This window comes from Hetaerina americana, unplaced genomic scaffold (genome assembly GCF_022747635.1).
Source record: "Hetaerina americana unplaced genomic scaffold, ioHetAmer1.1.p SCAF_8, whole genome shotgun sequence".
Taxonomy (NCBI): Eukaryota; Metazoa; Arthropoda; class Insecta; order Odonata; family Calopterygidae; genus Hetaerina; species Hetaerina americana.
The window spans coordinates 22,921,604-22,940,769 of NW_027287427.1; the positions used below are offsets into that span (position 1 = coordinate 22,921,604).

The window sequence follows — 19,166 nt, forward strand, 5'->3', positions numbered from 1 at the left end:
ATCATAAAATTCCATGGAAGGTACTGTTATGCAATACACAAAATCATTCAAGGCAGATATTGTTTGCCATAACTCTTGAACTTCTATTAGAAGTAATATTTTCAGCTCGAGCAACCTGAAAACGCTAAAATGTTGAGTTGATTGCTTCTTATTTCTCTTTCCATCCTATGATCCCAGCTACAGTTATGTCAGTCAATCAAATGAATTCTTATCACCCAATATCTCTCCTAAATCAGTTTAGCAAAATATTTGAGAAAGTGTTTCTCAATCGCCTCATCCCATATGTTGAATCTGAGAAGATTCTGTCAAAATTTCAGCATGGTTTTCGGCAGAATAGGTCCACCAAATCTGCTACTTATCAGGCAATAGATAATATATTGACAGCTCTTGATTGCAAGTTAGAATCTGTAGGAATGTTCTTCGATTTTTCTGATGCATTTGGCTCAGTAAATTACAATTTACTATTGCAAAAAATGCATAAATATGGCATTAGGGGCAATGCACATGACTGGTTAGTCTCATATCTTCAGGGCCGTCAGCAGCATGTGGTTTTGCTCAATGATGGAAAAAAATTCATCTCTCCTGGTAAAGTTGTATGCCAAGGTGTCCCACAGGGTTCAGTTCTGGGTCCTATCCTGTTTCTCCTCTACATTAATGACCTACCTGAGAATATAAGAACCAACGAAAGGGATGATCCACTCTTATTTGCAGACGATACCAGTATCATACTCACTGCCTCTACAGTCCAAAGTTTAACAAACAATGCTAAACAAACCGTTCAACATCTGAACTCATGGTGTAGCAGGAATCAGCTGAATTTAAATGTGGAAAAGTCCCAACTACTTTACTTTGCAAATAAAAACAAAAACATGGCCACTTTTGCAATTGAATCAAGTGGAAAACTAATTCCCCAAGCACCCCATGCAAAATTCCTAGGAATAGTTCTAGACGGGCGGTTGTCCTGGTGGGAGCATATATGTCACCTGGGCAAAAAACTGAATACCATTTGCTTCCTTATTAGAAGCATCAGGTTTACCGTAACAATGGATGTCCTCATGTCAACATATTATGCAAATATCTACTCCTGTATAGCATATAGTATCCTTTTCTGGGGTTCTTCTCCGCTTGCAGACACAATATTTAAAATTCAAAAGCGAGCCGTACGGCTAATTGTCAAAGCAGAGCATAATGCTCCTTGTCGTCCATTATTCCATTGCCATGTATTTATATCTATGTATTACTGGTGTACACCTTTGTAAACCTTTCAATGTATGACACAAATTGTGGTATTCACCACTATGGGACCAGGTCTAAAAATGATCTGCACCGAACTTACGTAAGAACTAGAACCACCGCACTAGGCCCTAAATCTATGGGTCTCCTTATGTTTAATAAGCTAAATGAGGACCTGAAATCCAACACAAACATTTGTCTATTTAAAAGGAAATTGAGAGCTTTTCTTCAAAGGAATTTGTTCTATTCTATTAGGAATTTCATGGAACATGAAACTTAGAATAGGTATATGTATTACATTGTGTATTATTGTAAGTATTGACGAGTCCTATACTATGTGTACAATTTTTTTGTATGATGCAGTCTCCGGACAAATAAAAATTATTATTATTATAATACTTTTCCAAATCTTATTAATGACTTGATCATATAATTTACATAATAAATCAATCTTTTTATTTATTTATCACCCCATCTGCAGTAATATGCAGGGTTTGACACAAAAGTGTGCCATCATATTGCTTCAAATCATTAGAACAAATTTTTTTTCTACCCACACATATAATAATATACAAAGAACAAAATTTGGATTCTTGTATTTTGTACTCATTATTAAATGAAGGTCCTTATATAGTTTTTCTGAGCATTTTAAAATAATCATCATCAACACTTATATGCGCCATTCCACTGTTTAAATATAATAAAATTAGCTGGCTTAATTTTTGTTCTCTTTGCTGATTGCCAATATAAGTATATAAGTAAAAACTTGATTTTCAAAAATGTCAACAAAATTCTTTCCGAATTGAAGGTTCACATTATGCAATTAAGCATCATGAATTTGGGACCAATTAGTCCCAGTAGACCAAGTAGACTAGAACCAGCAAACACTTTCCAGCTAGTTCTAACTCTAACCACACTTCAAGCTGGTAAATAAATGAATGGACTCCAAATTAGAACTTATTTAGGATAGGATAGCAGCCCTACCAAAGAAATAGATTTAAAGGATGACTGATGTATCCACATAATTTGTTTTAAATGATTGGTCCATGGCATTCTGCATTGAGGGCTTGCAAAAATAAAACTCCGAAGTTTTTAGCCAGCACACTTAATATGTGAAAAAGGTTGCGGTGATACAGTTACTGAAGTAACTAACCACAATAGATGCTCACCCGCCATTGAAGAGGGCAAAAGACACACACACTGGGTGGTGGTGGAGAGAGAGAGGCAGGAAGTCTCGTTCTGCTGGGTCTCTGTGAACAACCACTTCCTCACCATCAATAGTGACATCGGGACGGCGAAAATGAGCCAATGCTGCCAGAGCAGCAATTGAAGCAGCATCTACTAAAGCCCCCCCATGATTAAGGACAGAGACATCCACTCGAATCTGCCACACCTGCATTAAAAAAAGAGATGGGAAAATAGATTGAAACTCTCAATAAATTATGTTCATTCTTTTGTACAACAAATGCCAAATAGCACTAGACCATGAACTGCAAAACCCTGAATAAATTAAGATGTTTGCATAAAAAACTACAAAGCTTTTCTGGGATTTCTGTTCCTTCTAATAAAGTTTCTCAAATTTGTGAAACAACTTTTTTTGCACCATGATGGAATGAAACAAGCCTCGCATTAAAGCAAATTCTCATTTAATAGGCTACAAATTTAAAAATAATGACAGAGAAGACATTAGAATTAAATTAGGTTTTCAATTTCTGTTGGTTGGACCCTTAAGCATTGAAGAGATCTCCCTATTGTTTTCCTCTCTTGACTAAAACAGCAGTGCTGTCATTGTCTGAAGATAATATGAGTATGTTCTCATTGTTTCAATGTTCCCTAATGGCTCAAGTGGCCTAAATCTCCACACAATTGGGTCTTCTTTGGGAAGTTTATGGATTCCACTTCAGTGATCATTCTTTCCTTCGGTATTACTTTGGGCACCAAATTGAAGTTCATTCCGTTCACTATGATCTCGTTGGCATCACCATTTAGGTATGATGCTGATTATCAAATGATCCTACTAGGGCCAACAGAGGGTAGATGTTGCCTTAAGCTCACCATCTCTAATTTATTGATTGAAACATCTTAACTATCACTAGGGAAGTAAGAGTGAAAAATTATCCTCTCTATGGTATCTCAGGAAGTAGCATTAAGCCTCTTAAGAGCCAGAATGCAATGCTTACGTCCTAGAAGTATTTTCAAATCTTTGTCTGATGCTGGTAAAATAAATTTTGAGCATCCTAAAAAGATAACAATCATGTATTCTCAAAAGTTATTCCTCCCCTAAGAACTCACCCACAGAATTGTACAGGAAATTTTTCGTGATTGAAGGTACTTAACAATTATGATTTTTGGCTTAACAAGCCTAAAAACAAATGAATAAATTCAATGTGTCACTATGGTGCTCAGGGAAAAATAAATATTTGCTTGATTAAGTTGGGTGTACAGATGCCTCAAAGGAGAGGTTTCTCACTTACTCATTCCAGAGTATTTTCATTGATGAGTAAATTGAGAGGAGACTCTCTTCCCCAGAACACCCAAATTATCATGGCTACAGTAGATATCTCATCCCTTCACACCTTAACCCTCACTCCAATGTTCTGTTATTGTAAAATTGAACTGTCTCCTGGCCAGAATTTTTGGTTCTCCCCATAATGCAAGTGCCATTATGACAAGTGACTTCAATTTCAACCTTTTGTTGACCTCAAATGCAAGAAGTGATTTTATGTCTATATTTAATAGTTATAATATGTAAAACAAACTACATTCTCACTCACATCACAACAAGTTCTCAGACATGCATAGGTATTCTAACAAATCTTGGAAAATCAGCTCTGACCACAAAAACACTTGAATCTTTCATTATTCACAACCTTTAAGTTAAGCCAGGTATATTATCCAACATACACTCACATATATTACACAACATACAAAGAAAGATTATTCTTCAGAAAGGCACCTTGATTTTGCTATAAGATTACAAAATGAGACTTGGGATAATGTTCATAGATTTGACACCTGGAACATAAATGATTGAAGGAATATAAAGCTAGCGAAGAGAAATATAAAAGTTCATTGGCCATAGCTAAGCATACCTACAATAATAATAGAATTGTATATGCTAAAAACAAAAAAAATCTGGAAGATAATAAATAGCTTCAGACGACCCTTACATGCCACTTCAATTAAATTATTAACAAGGAAATGTAGTCAGCAATCCTATACATACATCATCACTACTGTACAATTATTTCAAAAGCAAACAAATCAGCTCTAATGTCTATAATAATAACACCTCCCACATCCCAAACAGTGATAAGTCTCTCTTCTTATATACATGGCTGGAAAAAGAGTTACGTACCACAGTAAATCAACTGCGTACGAACTATAGCCCTGGAGAGAATAGAGCCCCAAGTTCTGTGATTTAATTCTGCTATCCTTTCATTTAAGCACCGCTACTTTATTTAATCAATGATTCTCCCTCCCAAAGTACTTTCCTAACACCTCCAAAGACTTGGAAGTTATTCCTATTTATAAATATAAAGGAAGCAAGAACATTCCTAGTAACCATCGACCAATTGCCATACAGTCAGTGTTCGTTAAAATAATTGAGAAAATATTTTTAAATGGACTTGCATACCACTCAGGTAAAAAGCATTTAAAATCAAGTCATCAACATGGGTTCATGAAAAACAAGTCTGCCACTTCATTTCAGCCACATGTGACGCCATAAACTTCATTTTGGCTCTCTTGACAATAAGAAGGCAACTGGCCTTTTCTTACATTTAACCAAAGCATTTGACCCAATATATCAAAGCATTCTTGCTAAAAAATTGCAGGGTAATGGAATAAGAGGGGTTCATCAGAACTTGCAAGTCTACTTTTACCCCCCATAACATGGGACTCTTATTGTATAATAACCTTCCTCTGGTTATCAAGAACATAGAAAAAATGTCCACCTTTAAATTCAAAGTGAGGGACTTTTTCATGCTACACTTATTCTACACTATTGATGAGTTTATGAATATGTAACAATGTATTGTATTTTATGTTATGATCTTTGACGTGCCGTATATCTTGGAACATGAATGTACCCAGATCCTCAGGGAAATAAATAAATAAATTAAGGCAGTGGATCCAGTCATATTTCAAAGATCATTAGGATACAGTCACTATAAGAGTCAGTGGTTTTGAATACATTACCAAAGTTCTATTCATGATCCAGAACTTTCCTTAATTTATATTTAATATCTGCCCTCGGTTTCAATTAGAAAAAGTGGAAAAAGCAATTTTCTACACTGATGATACCAATACATTAGTTTCTGCAACCTTCATATATGAATTAACTTCAAAGAGTACATCAGAATTACATTTGGCAATACACTAGTGCAAAGAAAATAGTCTGATACTGAATAATGAAAAATCCCACGTAACATATTTTTCTCTCAACCCATCCAAACCTAGTCCTCTAACAACAGTAAATAGCCAAGATAAATTTGGCATGTTTCCTCCTAAGAACTTTGAAGAAAACAGTGAGCAAAGACGTGCTACTAATGATTTACTATGGCGTCATCTACTCCAATATAACACATGTTACTTCTCTGGAGCTCATCTCCTTTATTTTAAGTCTTATTAAAACTTCAAAAGAAGTTCTATTCACATCATTCATCTAAACCTCCAATTTCATCTACCCGCACAATTTTTCAAGATATTGAGCTCCTACCTTTCCCATCCATATACATCCTATTGACAGTAACATACATGAATAAAAATCTGTCCAACTTCTATGCAAATTCTCACCACCAGTCACCATACGAAAATCCAGTCAAACCTACACATCAAATACAATCAAACCAAAGCTACAAGCCCTGGACCAAAGTCAATAGGACTAAACCTATATAATAAATTACCACAGAAATAAAATGACATAAGTGTATGCTCTGAATTTCTATTTTTTTATGACGTGTCCTATTTGTTATTGCTGAGCAATCCTTGGGCAAATAGAATTATCATCAATTAATGAAGGCAGGAGAAGTTTTAGCAGAGTAGCAGTTATTATTCATGCAGAAGGAAAGGGTGATAATGCATTCAACCACATAGAAGGAAGGACAGATGTTACAGAAGTGGCAACAAATGTTTTTTGGGGTGAAGGTGGCAAATGAATGATTTTAGGATAGGAATTTTAGAGTCAGAAAGGTGGCAGGTCAAAAAATATGACAGAATTTGCAGCATAGACAGTTACATGGAGTGGAGAAGAGGGAGGGAGTACACAGGAGGCCAAGTTGATTTGAAAATTGGCATTTAAGTGAGACAGAGGGCCTTTAAGGGAATAAAAGTGATGTGGACTTACTGTTTTATACAATGAAGAAGAGTTTGCATAATATTTGTCTGATTTTGTGGGTTATAGGAAATAATGAGGCAACTAGAAGAGGGCAGTTTGTTTTAGGATGAGGAGTGTTTGGGAAGAGTGTTAAAGGATTTTAATGAAAAGTAGATTTTCTCTATAAATTTAGGATTTTATAAATAATAAAGAAAGGATTCTTTTGAATTGTTATATTGGATAGCTCTGTCAGGAGAATATTGACAAAGACTTCCATTGGATGGTTGGATGGGAGTTGTTTGAATTCATTTTCTGAAGCTGAGAATTGGGTGAGCACTCGGTCAATGGTGGAAGAGTCGAAAGAGATTACATCACTGAGGTACCGCACCAATTTCATAACACATCTTCTTATGCCCCCCCTCTCCCACCCATGATTACAAACCTTCAGAGCAGAGGGAAATCCTCTCTTTCCTAGACAAATTTGGGCCCAAAGAAGACCTCTTGCCCACAGACATTCCTTGCCCAGACACATTCCTTTCCCACCTAATCCCTAGACCCCCTACTAATACCCAAAATAACCCATTGTCTCATCTTCAACTCACCCACAGAATGAATCTCTGCATTGAGACTACTACCTTCAACCAAGAGTCACTTCCTGTCCCCCTTATATCAAAGATTCACCCCACCTCCACTAACATTTACATGCCATCCCGATTCCTCAAAACAGCTATATTTTCTTGGCCACAATGTGAGGGTAGTCTGAAGAGTTTCCGACCCAACAAATAAATGAGACCGTTTCTTCAAATATATTTTTAAAAATAGCCTCGTTTTAAGTTGATATACTTCCTCCAGTGATGCTCTAAACTTATATCTATGTCCTCCAGGCAAATAAGGTTAGGAAACATGAAAACGTAGCTGGGGACCAGATTTAGTTAATACAAGGAGGTCAACCATTTGAAGTGCAATTTGTCAATTTTAGCCATGAGGAACCAAAAAGTGTGAGCAGGTCGATTGTCCTGATGGAAAAGAACTTTCTTCTTCTTCAAAAGTGGTTGTTTTTCTGAAAATTCTGCCTTCATCTTGTCAAATAATGATGCATGAAACTCTCCCATTATTATATTTTTATCATTTTGCAGATAATCGATGAACACAATACCACAACTATCCCATAAAAGTTGCAATTAACCTTTCCGGCTTATAGAACCATCATCACCTTTTCTGGAGAAGGGTCATGCTTCACAGTCCACTGTGTTGAGTGCTCTTTCATTTCAGGAGTGTAATGGTGGATTGAAATTTCATCTGAAGTCATGAATTGAAGCAAAAAATCTGACTTGCTTTGCTTAAACCGCTCTAACAGGACCTTGTCATTGCTTTAGAGAAAAAACTTTTTGATATGCTAACGAAAGAGATGGCACTCATTTTTTGGAGTTTAGTTGATTATAAATTTAATAATTATACACTAGGAGTGATTTACAGAGAATGAAAGAAAGAATATTTGTCTTGGAAGGATTTATAAGCACCAAGTATCGTAACACTCAGCAAGTGGTTTGAGGAAATTCTGCAAGCTACTGATGTCGGTGATTGAATATACTTGTTTGAAAATGTTTCAGTCATCTGCATAGAGAATTTTTCATGCTGTAATAGTAACTGTTTCAACCAATTCATCAATGTACAGTGCAAATGACCAAGATCGAAGGACACTCCTTTAGGGAACATCAGTTGCAACAGAGACAATTTAAGAGTTAAAATCTTTAATTACAACATTTTGCTGCCTGTTTGTGAGAATGAAGTCAAAATTACCACAAATCTGAATTCAGGGACATTGCAAAATGGAAGCGTTGCTTGATGTTGACAACCCAGAAGGGACACCATGTTGCTCTTCATAAATGAAAGGAGTCAAAGATGTCTTTGATGGATAATGTGCTCAAATAGAGTTGAAAGAAGGGAGATCGGCCGGTAAGACAACAGAACACTTTTACTAGACTTGAACAAAAGGAATTAGTAACCTACTTTCCAAATTGTGGAGAAATTTCCCACCTAGAACCAATGGTTGAAAATAATGGAAACAAGGATGGCCAAAACAGGACTGGCTTTTCTCAGAAGCATAGCACCCAGTTGATCAAAGCAAGTAGCATGGTTGGTCTTAATTTAGGCCAGCAGTTGCATGCATTCATCAGCGGAAGTGAAAAGATATAAGAAAGAATGGGGACAAAAAAGGGGAGGTCAAATGAAAATCTTAAATATTTTAATACTAATCTTTCTCACTCATACCAATTTCATAAGGAGTCCCCACGGTATATAATAGAAGTATATCAGTGCTTCAAAAGTTCACAGATATGTCTAGAAAAACCATAGCTTTGACTGGTCTAAAAGCCTCACAATGTGCTTGACCTAGTCAATGGGAGTCTGAAATGGAAATGACATTGCTTAGGAACTTCTAGTCCAGACTTAACTCTTATAGCGGAATATGCACAGCATCATTCTGAACTTCAATTCATCGATGAATTTTGATGTTTCTGCCCCTCTTACTATTGAATAAAAGAACAAGAGATTGCCATTACTCGGTAGTGCAATTTGAAAGTCGAGTGGCCATGCTTACACTATTGTTGCATTCTGGTATCATGCTGCCGGTTGTAGGTTACTCATCAAACCATGACTATCACCATGGGAAATTTAAATTGGGACTGGCACAATGTTTTGAAATTATAACTCAGTTTTAAGGTTTTTACTTAACTTACGCTTCTACATTATAGATGGAAGTTTGAAGTATCTATGTGAGTATGTTAATTCGCCACAAATAAGGTTTGAAAATATTTGCTGAAAAGATCAACAGTTTGGGGTCTAGAGGCCACTTGTGCACCAAGTGACATTTATATTGGTGTGCTAGCAACATTACAATGATAACTGATCAAACCAGGAGCATTTTGGGTTGCTGACACAGTCAGAGGAAATAGGGCATACTAAGTGTCTCAGTTGTCAACATACACACAACAATGTAACTTATTATCAATGCATTAATTGCAGCATATCTTAAGCCTGCAATCTAGTGCTGGTAAAAAATTGCCTTTCATTCAGTAACAGTTCTGAAATCTGATGGAGGTATCTGCCTCATTCACGTCCAGCCCCCATGGACCACCCACCAAGTAACCCCCACACACTTCTTGCTAGGGCTCAATTAGACTTCGTAAACCACACACTCAAGTATACCACACAACAGCAAGATAGCCAAGACTAACTGAAATATAAAGCTATTAATTAGGTTCAAGTCAGTACCATCGCTGAAAATAGTACAGCATTTATTGCAATGGTGCCAAATATACTTTTAACTATCTGCTTAATGAGTTACTTGATACAGCCATTATAGAGTTACTCCAACTTCATGAATCTATGACTGTCAAATAAGATGATAGCTACTATGCTCTGAAGTCATTATGACAGTACACATGGTGCTTGCTATTAATCATTGTACATTATATTTCCGCAAAGTATGAAAGTTTAATTGTTCAAAATGTAAGTAATTCTATTTTTCCCAAAACTACAAAAAAACCCTAACGATTCCCCCCAGAGCTTTTGATGAACTGGTGCCATAGTAAAATTATGACTTTAATGGTAATTGGCACCATTTAAGAAATCTAAAAAATAAAATGGCATCACTTTAAAATTCAGTCTTCAATTCGACACCAAACTTAAAAAAAAATGGTACATAAACAAGCAATACGAATAAATTTAATAGCAATCTCGAAATAATCATTCTTATTTGCCCAGGGATTATAGAAATGGGTAAAAATACATGTTATAACGCATCATTAAGTTTTCTCGGGTCTTCCATGTTGGCCCACGTTTCGATGACCGACTCGAACAACGTCCTCAGGGTAGATGATTCTACCCTGAGGACGATGCACGAGTCGGGCATCGAAACGTCAGCCAACATGGAACCCCTGACCCGGTGGAAGACTCGAGAAAACTTCATGAAGCAAACACGCCGGGAAAGCGCCAGATCTTACTTCAATATAAGGCATGTCAAACAGATGTGACAGACATACATAGAAAAATAGATATTAAAACGAAGGATACACTAAATTGGAATTATGGGGGTTCCACTAAACCGGAACAGCAATTCTTCAAAACACACGAGGGCATCGACGCCCAAAATCGCAATGATTACACCATGTATCAATGTCCGCATACGAAAAAATGGAAATAAATCAGTTATAAGAGGCCACACGTGGCCAAACTAAGTGATTTTGAACGAAATGAGGCATTACCTAAAACAGAGAATAAGCATATCCCTCACGTTTTCTCATGAAAATGTTTGCATTTAAATTATGGGGCATTAAGTTAAGGTGCACTTTCCTCAAGTTTGCAGGAAAGCATGGTTACGGTAAAATTTACCAACACATTTGATTTCATAAATTATACACACTTCTACGTTTGCATAAATTAAGAATATGTAAACACACTACCTTTTCATCAGAAACAATGCACAGTGACTCCAGGTCAACACATCTTGATTCTTTTATACATTTCTCGACGAGTCTGTTACATTGCACGGCTTGTTCAGATGGCCTTCCCTGTTCAAAATGTGGAGCTCCCATCGGGGAGAACTCCACGTTTACGAATAGAATACCTTCATTGGGCCTCGTTGTTTTAGGCTGCACAATTTCACATGAACCTTGGGCTAATACTCTGAAAAGGTAACGGAAAAATTAAGGAGAAAAAATAATCAAGGATGCACATTACAGAGTACAAAGGTTCAGTACTTGGTATCACCCAGGCAAACTAGACAGCAACCCCAATCTCCACCATAGTCAATTCGCAGTTTCCTGTACTCCAAAGCACTTCGTCCATCGAGCCGCTAACATGTAAACACAAAGAAAACAAAAGTAAGATATTTCCTGCAGTTTGTCGGACCACATATATACTTGTCTCTTCCATTAAAAGTTTCTACAATCCTGACACGTTGAAAAGCATTTATTTGGAGAATTCTTCTTATGATAAACAAGAAGCTCAACAAGTATCAACTGCAAATTTACTCGATCAGTATGAAACCATGCCACCCTGCAGTGTTACTTTTTAACTCACCCTTCCTTCAGATGCAGCTCTTGGGATGAATTCCTTCTCACATGTAGATAGAAATACTTCTTTCATTTTTTTAGAGCACAATAAATGAAAATTATTTCATTACATCATAATTTCCGAGCCAAAACACTTAAGCACCTCTTCACATTCATCCGCCTAATTTCAAACTAGCACCCTCTAGGAGAACTTAAGAAAACGTAGTAGTTCCATGTTGCTGCCGTTAGTAGTCGGTAAAATGCACGAAGTATGTTTGTAAACTGGGCACCGATCGGGAAAAATTTCACGTGCTACCCGCTACACGTAATAGCTACTATTTCAGTGACTTTCGTTACTTTAAGGAATATACATTCTGTCATCAAACTTGCTAGGGGTAATCTTTATGTTCGCCCATAATGGACTATTAGCGACAAAATACGTACCTCGCTTGCGGCAGCTGATGGCTGCCTGTACGACTACGAGTATAGGCATCCGCAAGGTGGGGTAACCAAACGCTGTTTAATGTTTAGACCTTCGTTAAACAATACGTCATGAGAAAATGAGATATACGGCGTTATTGCCCATTTTTTATATTGTACACCTGTTAAGTTTTTTCGTGTATTTCTACGCCGGGAAATATGGTTTGAAATGTCAAACTACTCACTTGTCAAGGTGCAGACGACGTCTTTCTCTTCGGACAAAGCCGGCAAAATTGAAGGTTTCTTTTCGCTCACAATAATACATTCGTGTTAGGTGACATATTTATAAATCGCTCTGTTATATGTCCATTAGTCAGTCCTATGTGTGTTTTCTTTCTTTACGACGTAAAGTAACTTACAAACGTACTTTCTAAGTCAGCTCATTTTATTGACGTGAACGTTCTTCGTGATAGTGGTGCAAGGAATCTCTTTAAAGTATTTGAAACTCATCAAGAACATAGTAGGTAATCATACATTTTTCGAGTTAATTTGAAGCCTAAGTGGTACATTCCTTGTTCGACAAGGAACACAGAAGTAACTGAAAAGAAGTTTTCCATGTTTGTGTTGTGATATGTGGGGAAGTGATTTGGTGTTTCAAATTTGTTTTCAGAGTCAGAACCCATGTCGGCTATTAATCCATATATTTTCTGGCTCTTTAAAATACTCCTGTGGTTAGCTGAATGAGGATACCAAGAGACAACCATGCAAAGCCTGGAGGCTGCATGTGAGAAGGCTGAAGTGAGTATATGGATCAATTTTTATAAAATCGAACCGTAAGGAGGAAAAATCTATTATGTTCTCATCATGGCAATCAACATTTCAGCATATTATTCACATTGCTACAAGAAAGCCTTCATCAGTGCAGCATATTCAGGAAAGGAATGGTTCAACTTTTGTTTCTATACACCAAAAATTGAGAGAACTCTATGAAGAGGAATCTGGATTTGTTTCCCTTCCAGAATTAAAGGTACATGTTCTAGCTTCTGTCGTCATTGTAGAATGCATGCTTTTCATGTGTGTTTGTTATATATTGCTTATTGATGAAGTAATATTGATTTTTTTATGTAAACATCACCAATGTTTTTCCCAAGAATAGATTTGCTTGGTGTTTGTTGCTTATTTCATGTTATTATTTGTGTTGCCTCAACAAACGTTTCATTTTGGCTTGTCACGGCCTCGTGATTTATAATGATCAGCAAGCTAACCTTGAAATATATTTATTACTCAGTGCTGTCGATATCGTTTTCCTGGGTTCTTTGCACACTATTTTTTTCTTCTTGTGAAAATGTGTTGGAATTGGCATTTAATGTAAATAACTTATTTATATAGTTTGTTTTTGTGTTTGGAAGCAGTATGGAAATACTTTTGGAAGTAGTATGTCAAATTTTGAATCGGATAATTTTTCCGATATTCTGAAAAATGTGAATTATTGGTTTTAAACATAGCTTAAGAATGCTTGCATTTATATGGATAACATTTCAGACTTACATGCGATTTAAGTGTGTCAAAACTGGAACATACATTTTATTTGCTGTTGCATGTGCATCTCATTACCCACTCGCTACTATATTCTGCTGAAACTTAATTCAATTGGAATGGATAAAGATTTTCCTTAATGCATCGCAGTGTGCCAAATGTAGCTACCAACTGATTCATATCCATTAAGATATAGAAATATAAGTTGATTTAGTATAATTGCAGTTATGGGGTTATACCACATCAACGTATACCTCTGCAATTTATTTATACTCCATATGTATATTATTTTCTCATTATATGCTACAATTATTTTATGAGGACGAATTTCCTTTGTTAGAGAACTTCATTTTTGTGCAACACTTTTTGCCAATACCCTCATACTTTTAATTGTTTGTGCTCTAATTAATTATCCTTCGGTTAAAATATACCTATTACATTCTGTAGTAGCCAATTTACTGGAAATTATAACTTTATTCCCATGAAATTTGCCAAAAATATTGGAATTGAGGGGTCAATGAACTCTCATGGATTACAATCAAGTGCTTATCATGTGGAGGAAAAGCGTTTTAAATAATTATATATGCCTTTTTCTGCTCTTAGCATTTTCATTTTATTGCCCTTTCTCAATGTTGTGTTAATTTAATTAAATAATTGCAAACCTTTCCTGTTTTTCAAAACCGGTTGAAGAGTACCACATTTCTATCAGTTCTTTCCATTAAGAATGTGAGTGTATACTAAAAAATTTATATATATATATATATATATATATATATATATATATATATGTATATATATATATATATACTCATATGTGTTAATATATATATATATATATATATATATATATATATATATATATATATATGTATATATATATAACTATGTATACATACATTCATACAAAAACGTACATGCTCACATGCCCATAACACACTCTCATATATATATAATATGAGTGTGTGTGTTATGTACATGTATGCATTTTTGTGTAGTTATATATATATATATATATATATATATATATATATATATATATATATATATATATATATATATATATATAAATAAATATAAGTAAGTATTTATATATATATAAACACACACATATATATATGCATACATTTGAGTGTAGAACATATATAGCAGATAGGAAGTCCTGGGAAAATAATCACCTGTCAACATTTGTTGAATGATGTATGAATGGTTTATAATAATACTAAGTAGAAGCACACATTATTAATTTTTTTTATAATCAGTAATTCAATCAAAATATTGGTCCTCTGTTTGTGTCAATAATAAAAATTTGGCTTAATTAGGGCAAGATTGAGACTGTGGCAGTACCTTCTTCCATCCAACACATGTGCTAGATTAATTATGTGCTATGGTCACATAAAAGTATTCAGTCAAACTCTGTACAGCCCTTCCTGTTTAAGATTTCCTTATTTCAGGATAGTTTTCTTTTTGAAGGTAGAACTGGAGTCTTATCCTAATTATTTTCATGGATGTTATAATCTAATGCTGTAATCTAACAATTGGTGCAATTCCCTTACTATAATGCATGAAACTGGTCAAGTCTCTTAGTTTACTCAAGCCTCTTTGTTTTATGTGCGTGCCTATCACTGGCCATGCCTCCAATTATAGCTTTTTGGTCGTTTTTGGCCAAAAGTCATTGGTCACTGAAACTCTTCTATTAGGATTAGGTTTCACATTGGTTATTTATAATGAAGATAAAGCCAAGTAGAAAATTAATGGAAATATTTTAAAATTAATTTATGGTAGGGTTGAATCTTTTTCAAATATATTTTGGTGAGTGTGGAGAGGAAATTGATGTAAATGCTCATTAAGTCTTTAAAAAATGTTGGGGCCAGTTGTTTGTTCATTGCATTCACTTATTTAAGAATGCACCCATTTTTGCATTAGGAGTACCTAACCAGATGTGACATTATCAGTGCTTAATGGGTTACCTGATTTTAGTCCACCGTGAGTCTAAGTGCCTTCAAGATTGCTGGAGGAATCATTTTAAAATCTAACCCAATCACTTTATTGTGTAAATGCCTATTCTTATTGCCAGAATGGTTGTGTAAGCTACTTTAGGTAACAAAAGTGGGAATATTCAAGCTTCTGGGAAGGGTGAAATAACACTAATATAATGCCCTAGCTTTGTGCCCCCCACAATTAATGCAATTTTATCCTTTGATCCAGGATCTTCTATGGTGCCTTATATGTGATATTTGGTTAAATGGTATAAAAGAAATGCTAAGATATCCTCAATTGAATTTCTACCCCATGGTTTCTCCTTAACAGTATAATTATGATAAAATCTTGAAAATTCTTACTCCTTTAGCCAAAATGAATTAATTGCAAAGTAATGCAAATATATGTCAGTATGTTTTCCTTAATATTTCCAGACTTTATTAAAAGTCATTTATTTCGCTTATACTTGTGTATCTGAAATCCTTTGTTGTGTTCTTGGAAACAGTTATTTAAATGTTTTTTCTCCCTCTTTTCTCCCAGCACCTTAACCCAACCTCCTTCCTCCTATCCAAACTAGTCGAAAGAGAGAAACTTAACACGCTAGTGGTCAATCTCTACCCTGGTAACCGTGGATATTCCTTGATGGTTCGGTCACGGTGCATGCCAAGTGCCAAGGGAGTGGCAGGTGAAGGGCTTGCCCAAGCTGAGGATGATGATGGCTTGCTGGAGGTTGAAACTTCCCCATTGCCCTATGAAGATGATGAGCTCCTGCGATATTTGGACAATGAAGAACTCCCTCAGCCTCTTGCAGAGCTGCTCGAAAAGACGGAGGGTGTTGGGAGGAAAGGAAGTACCAGCTACTTCTACAGTGGGTGTGTGGTCGCTGAGGTGCGGGACTATAGGCTCCCCATGGGTCATGCATCGGAGCAGCAAGAGGATCCAGACAGTCTCTCATCTCAGGGATTGGTGCCACCAAGCATCTGCAGGACTCACCATGTTTTATTGAGACCTACAACCCAGGTGATTGCTGGGCTGCTAGGGTGCAATAGTATGCTTGATCTCACCAGAGTGTGCACATAGAGATTAATGGAGCTTGTGTTATCAACTAACCCTTTCCATTTTATTCTTAATGAATATCAGTCATTTTACACTGGGACTTGGATATTCCTTGTAAAATCAACCACATGTACCTGCAGAATTTACGTGCACTTTTCCCTAAACACGTAATGATAATCACTTTTTCCTAATATTTTATTGATTCACTTTCACAGTGATATTTAGAATTCACGTGCATGCAAACCATGTAATGGTAAATAGCAGTGGGTGAAGGCAGCGTTGGAAGTGATTCAGGAACGGAGGTTCAATTTAATGGAATTTATTAGAAGTGGAGGTTCATTGATTTGTTTTTGTCATTTGGTTTTATCTTAATAATTGAATCCCATAATTTAGTGATAATGGAATCCTCCTTTCTAATTTAATATTTATGGTTCATTCATAAAAAATTGGCATGCTACAACAAATTTGTGGAATAAAGATGTGAACTCATCAACTTGGGTAAAAAATTATTTCCTTCCATGTTAACTAAGTTTTCTCTTAGTAATGTTTCTTCAAATTTGTATAAGTATTGTTATGTACATAGTTTCCTCAGTGTTACCAGTATTGAATAGAAGAGTTATTCTTTGACAAAGCCCCAAAATGTTTCCCCTTTAAGGATTATGTATTATTAGCATGTTTACTGTACCAGTACTGTACAAGTAATTAGGTCGATAAAAGTAATTTAATTGAGTAAGTGTTCATTGTAGAGCTTACATCAAATCCTTAGGATATATTGTATTTGTGAATTAATATTACTTTGTCTCATGCTGTTTTCTCATGTGCACATCCAATGAATAGCTGAATATTTTATACTTGATTTGCTGAATAAGGACACCTGGTATTTAAATTTTCATGACACACTCAGCTATTTGGTAAAATGATGACATTTTTAACTTGCAGTCTTGAATTCTTGTACTTCTAAGTATTGATACTGGACTGAGTATTATTCTAAACTTTTTATTTTATATCACTTAGTATTAATATGTAGTCCTTGATCAAAGCCAAAAACTTAAACTTTTTCTTGTTTGGCTTAAGCTGATGCATCTCTGTTGGAAACATTTGCTATCATATAGTCAATTGTTTTTCTTGATTGTTAATAAGTTGAATCTGCCTAAGTGGGCACCTATTCAGATTCTGGGACAGTTGTTTAGATTTTTATTTTGTTGGCAGAGTATCTTGGGTGATGTTGGTGCCTTGACCAGTGGTGGTGGGTGGAGTACTGAGGAGCGTTTGGCCTTGGAGAGTCAGCTTGTGCTGGCAACACAAGGCCCCCTTTGCCTGGATCCATCTCCATCGGTCTCTGTTGTAGCCAACCGACTGCATCGTCATCACACCCTTTTAAGCTCTGAATCCCTAGTTAGACGTGCACGCAAATTTTCATGGGTATGTAGCATCTTTTGATGGTTTTCTAATTGGCAATAAGATTGCCATGGTGGTAAAAAAATGCTATGTTTATGCTGCTGTAATGGATAATGCTGTCTTGCATTGGTCTTATTGAGTTGTAGGAAAATCTCAGTTACATTGAAGATAAATTTCAGTTCACTAAGTTTTGTGGAAATGGTGATAAAAATTTTTATGATTTTTAGTTTTTTGTTTGGCCTAACAAAAAATCACAAATTTAATCAACCATTAGCAGCTATTAATCAATATAGAATTATATACCTTGAATCACAAATCAAAAAGCCTTTAGACTTGATAGGAACCAAGGCTGATTCTAATGATGGAAAATTATTGCATACTGGATGATAAAATTGAACTGAATGCTGAAAAAACACTGAATGCATACAGTGATAAAAAGTAAAAAAATTATGTAATTAATTGTGCAGGTGTTCCCACTTTTAGCATGTAGACATTCCAATTTAGACGATTCATTTGTGTAGTTCTCATTAATATGCCTCATTATATTTCCCCATTGTCACACTGTTGTATCTGTAGCATGATTGGCATTAAAGTTATTTCTTTGTCAATTATGTTACAGTTTGTGGAAATGCTTGGTTATTGGTTTAATTATGATTGGTCCAATGCCAAGTGGTTTCTTAATGTCTGTTCTTTTAAGTTTTCAGTAGCTTTTAAAGAGGTGATGAGGTTAATGTGTTGATTATTGATTATTGCGTGTTGTAATTTCGTTTTTTCAAACGGTTGAGTATTGCTTATTTGCACTGAGATGTCCAGGTTAATTTCTCGAAAAAATTGATAATTTATTTGATGTGCATTTTTTAATTTGAAAGGTTTCATGTTATGTTGAAATGTCAGTTATATTAGTGACTGGATAGTTGATTACTAGAAATTTTAAGATTCCATTAACATTCCCATGGCACAAGCATTATGTTAATTCCATTTCATAATTGATGCTGATGGGCTGTTAATGGGTCGTTTCATTTCGCATGCATTTTGGAAATACAAATAATCATGGTAAACTGGAAAATGTTTTAATAACCACAATGAAACCTCATATTTACACAATCTTCAAAAGTATAGTCTGAACAGCTCTCCATATAAAGAATTGCAATCAAAACCGCAAATTTATGTTCTTG

The 19,166-nt window shown here is 35.4% G+C and overlaps 2 protein-coding genes across 4 annotated transcripts in view; one reads left to right on the forward strand and one right to left on the reverse strand.

Annotated features, from left to right (window-relative positions):
• Rrp45 (exosome complex component Rrp45) overlaps positions 1 to 11,795 on the reverse strand; it is a 45,779-nt gene extending 33,984 nt beyond the window's left edge. The window contains exons 1-4 of the mRNA XM_071597085.1: positions 11,633 to 11,795; positions 11,311 to 11,405; positions 11,014 to 11,236; positions 2,403 to 2,626 (exon numbers count right to left, since the gene is read on the reverse strand). Coding sequence (XP_071453186.1) covers positions 2,403 to 2,626; positions 11,014 to 11,236; positions 11,311 to 11,405; positions 11,633 to 11,698 — 608 coding nt within the window. The 5' untranslated portion in view covers positions 11,699 to 11,795. The remainder of the gene's footprint in view (positions 1 to 2,402; positions 2,627 to 11,013; positions 11,237 to 11,310; positions 11,406 to 11,632) is intronic.
• An 84-nt stretch (positions 11,796 to 11,879) lies between these two features.
• The window catches only part of Spt20 (transcription factor Spt20 homolog), a 60,355-nt gene continuing 53,068 nt past the window's right edge, over positions 11,880 to 19,166 (forward strand). For 2 of the 3 annotated variants that reach the window (XM_071597086.1, XM_071597088.1), the window contains exons 1-4: positions 12,557 to 12,822; positions 12,908 to 13,051; positions 16,078 to 16,557; positions 17,803 to 18,015. In XM_071597086.1, coding sequence (XP_071453187.1) covers positions 12,787 to 12,822; positions 12,908 to 13,051; positions 16,078 to 16,557; positions 17,803 to 18,015 — 873 coding nt within the window. In that variant the 5' untranslated portion in view covers positions 12,557 to 12,786. The other variant, XM_071597087.1, reaches the window with a different exon arrangement.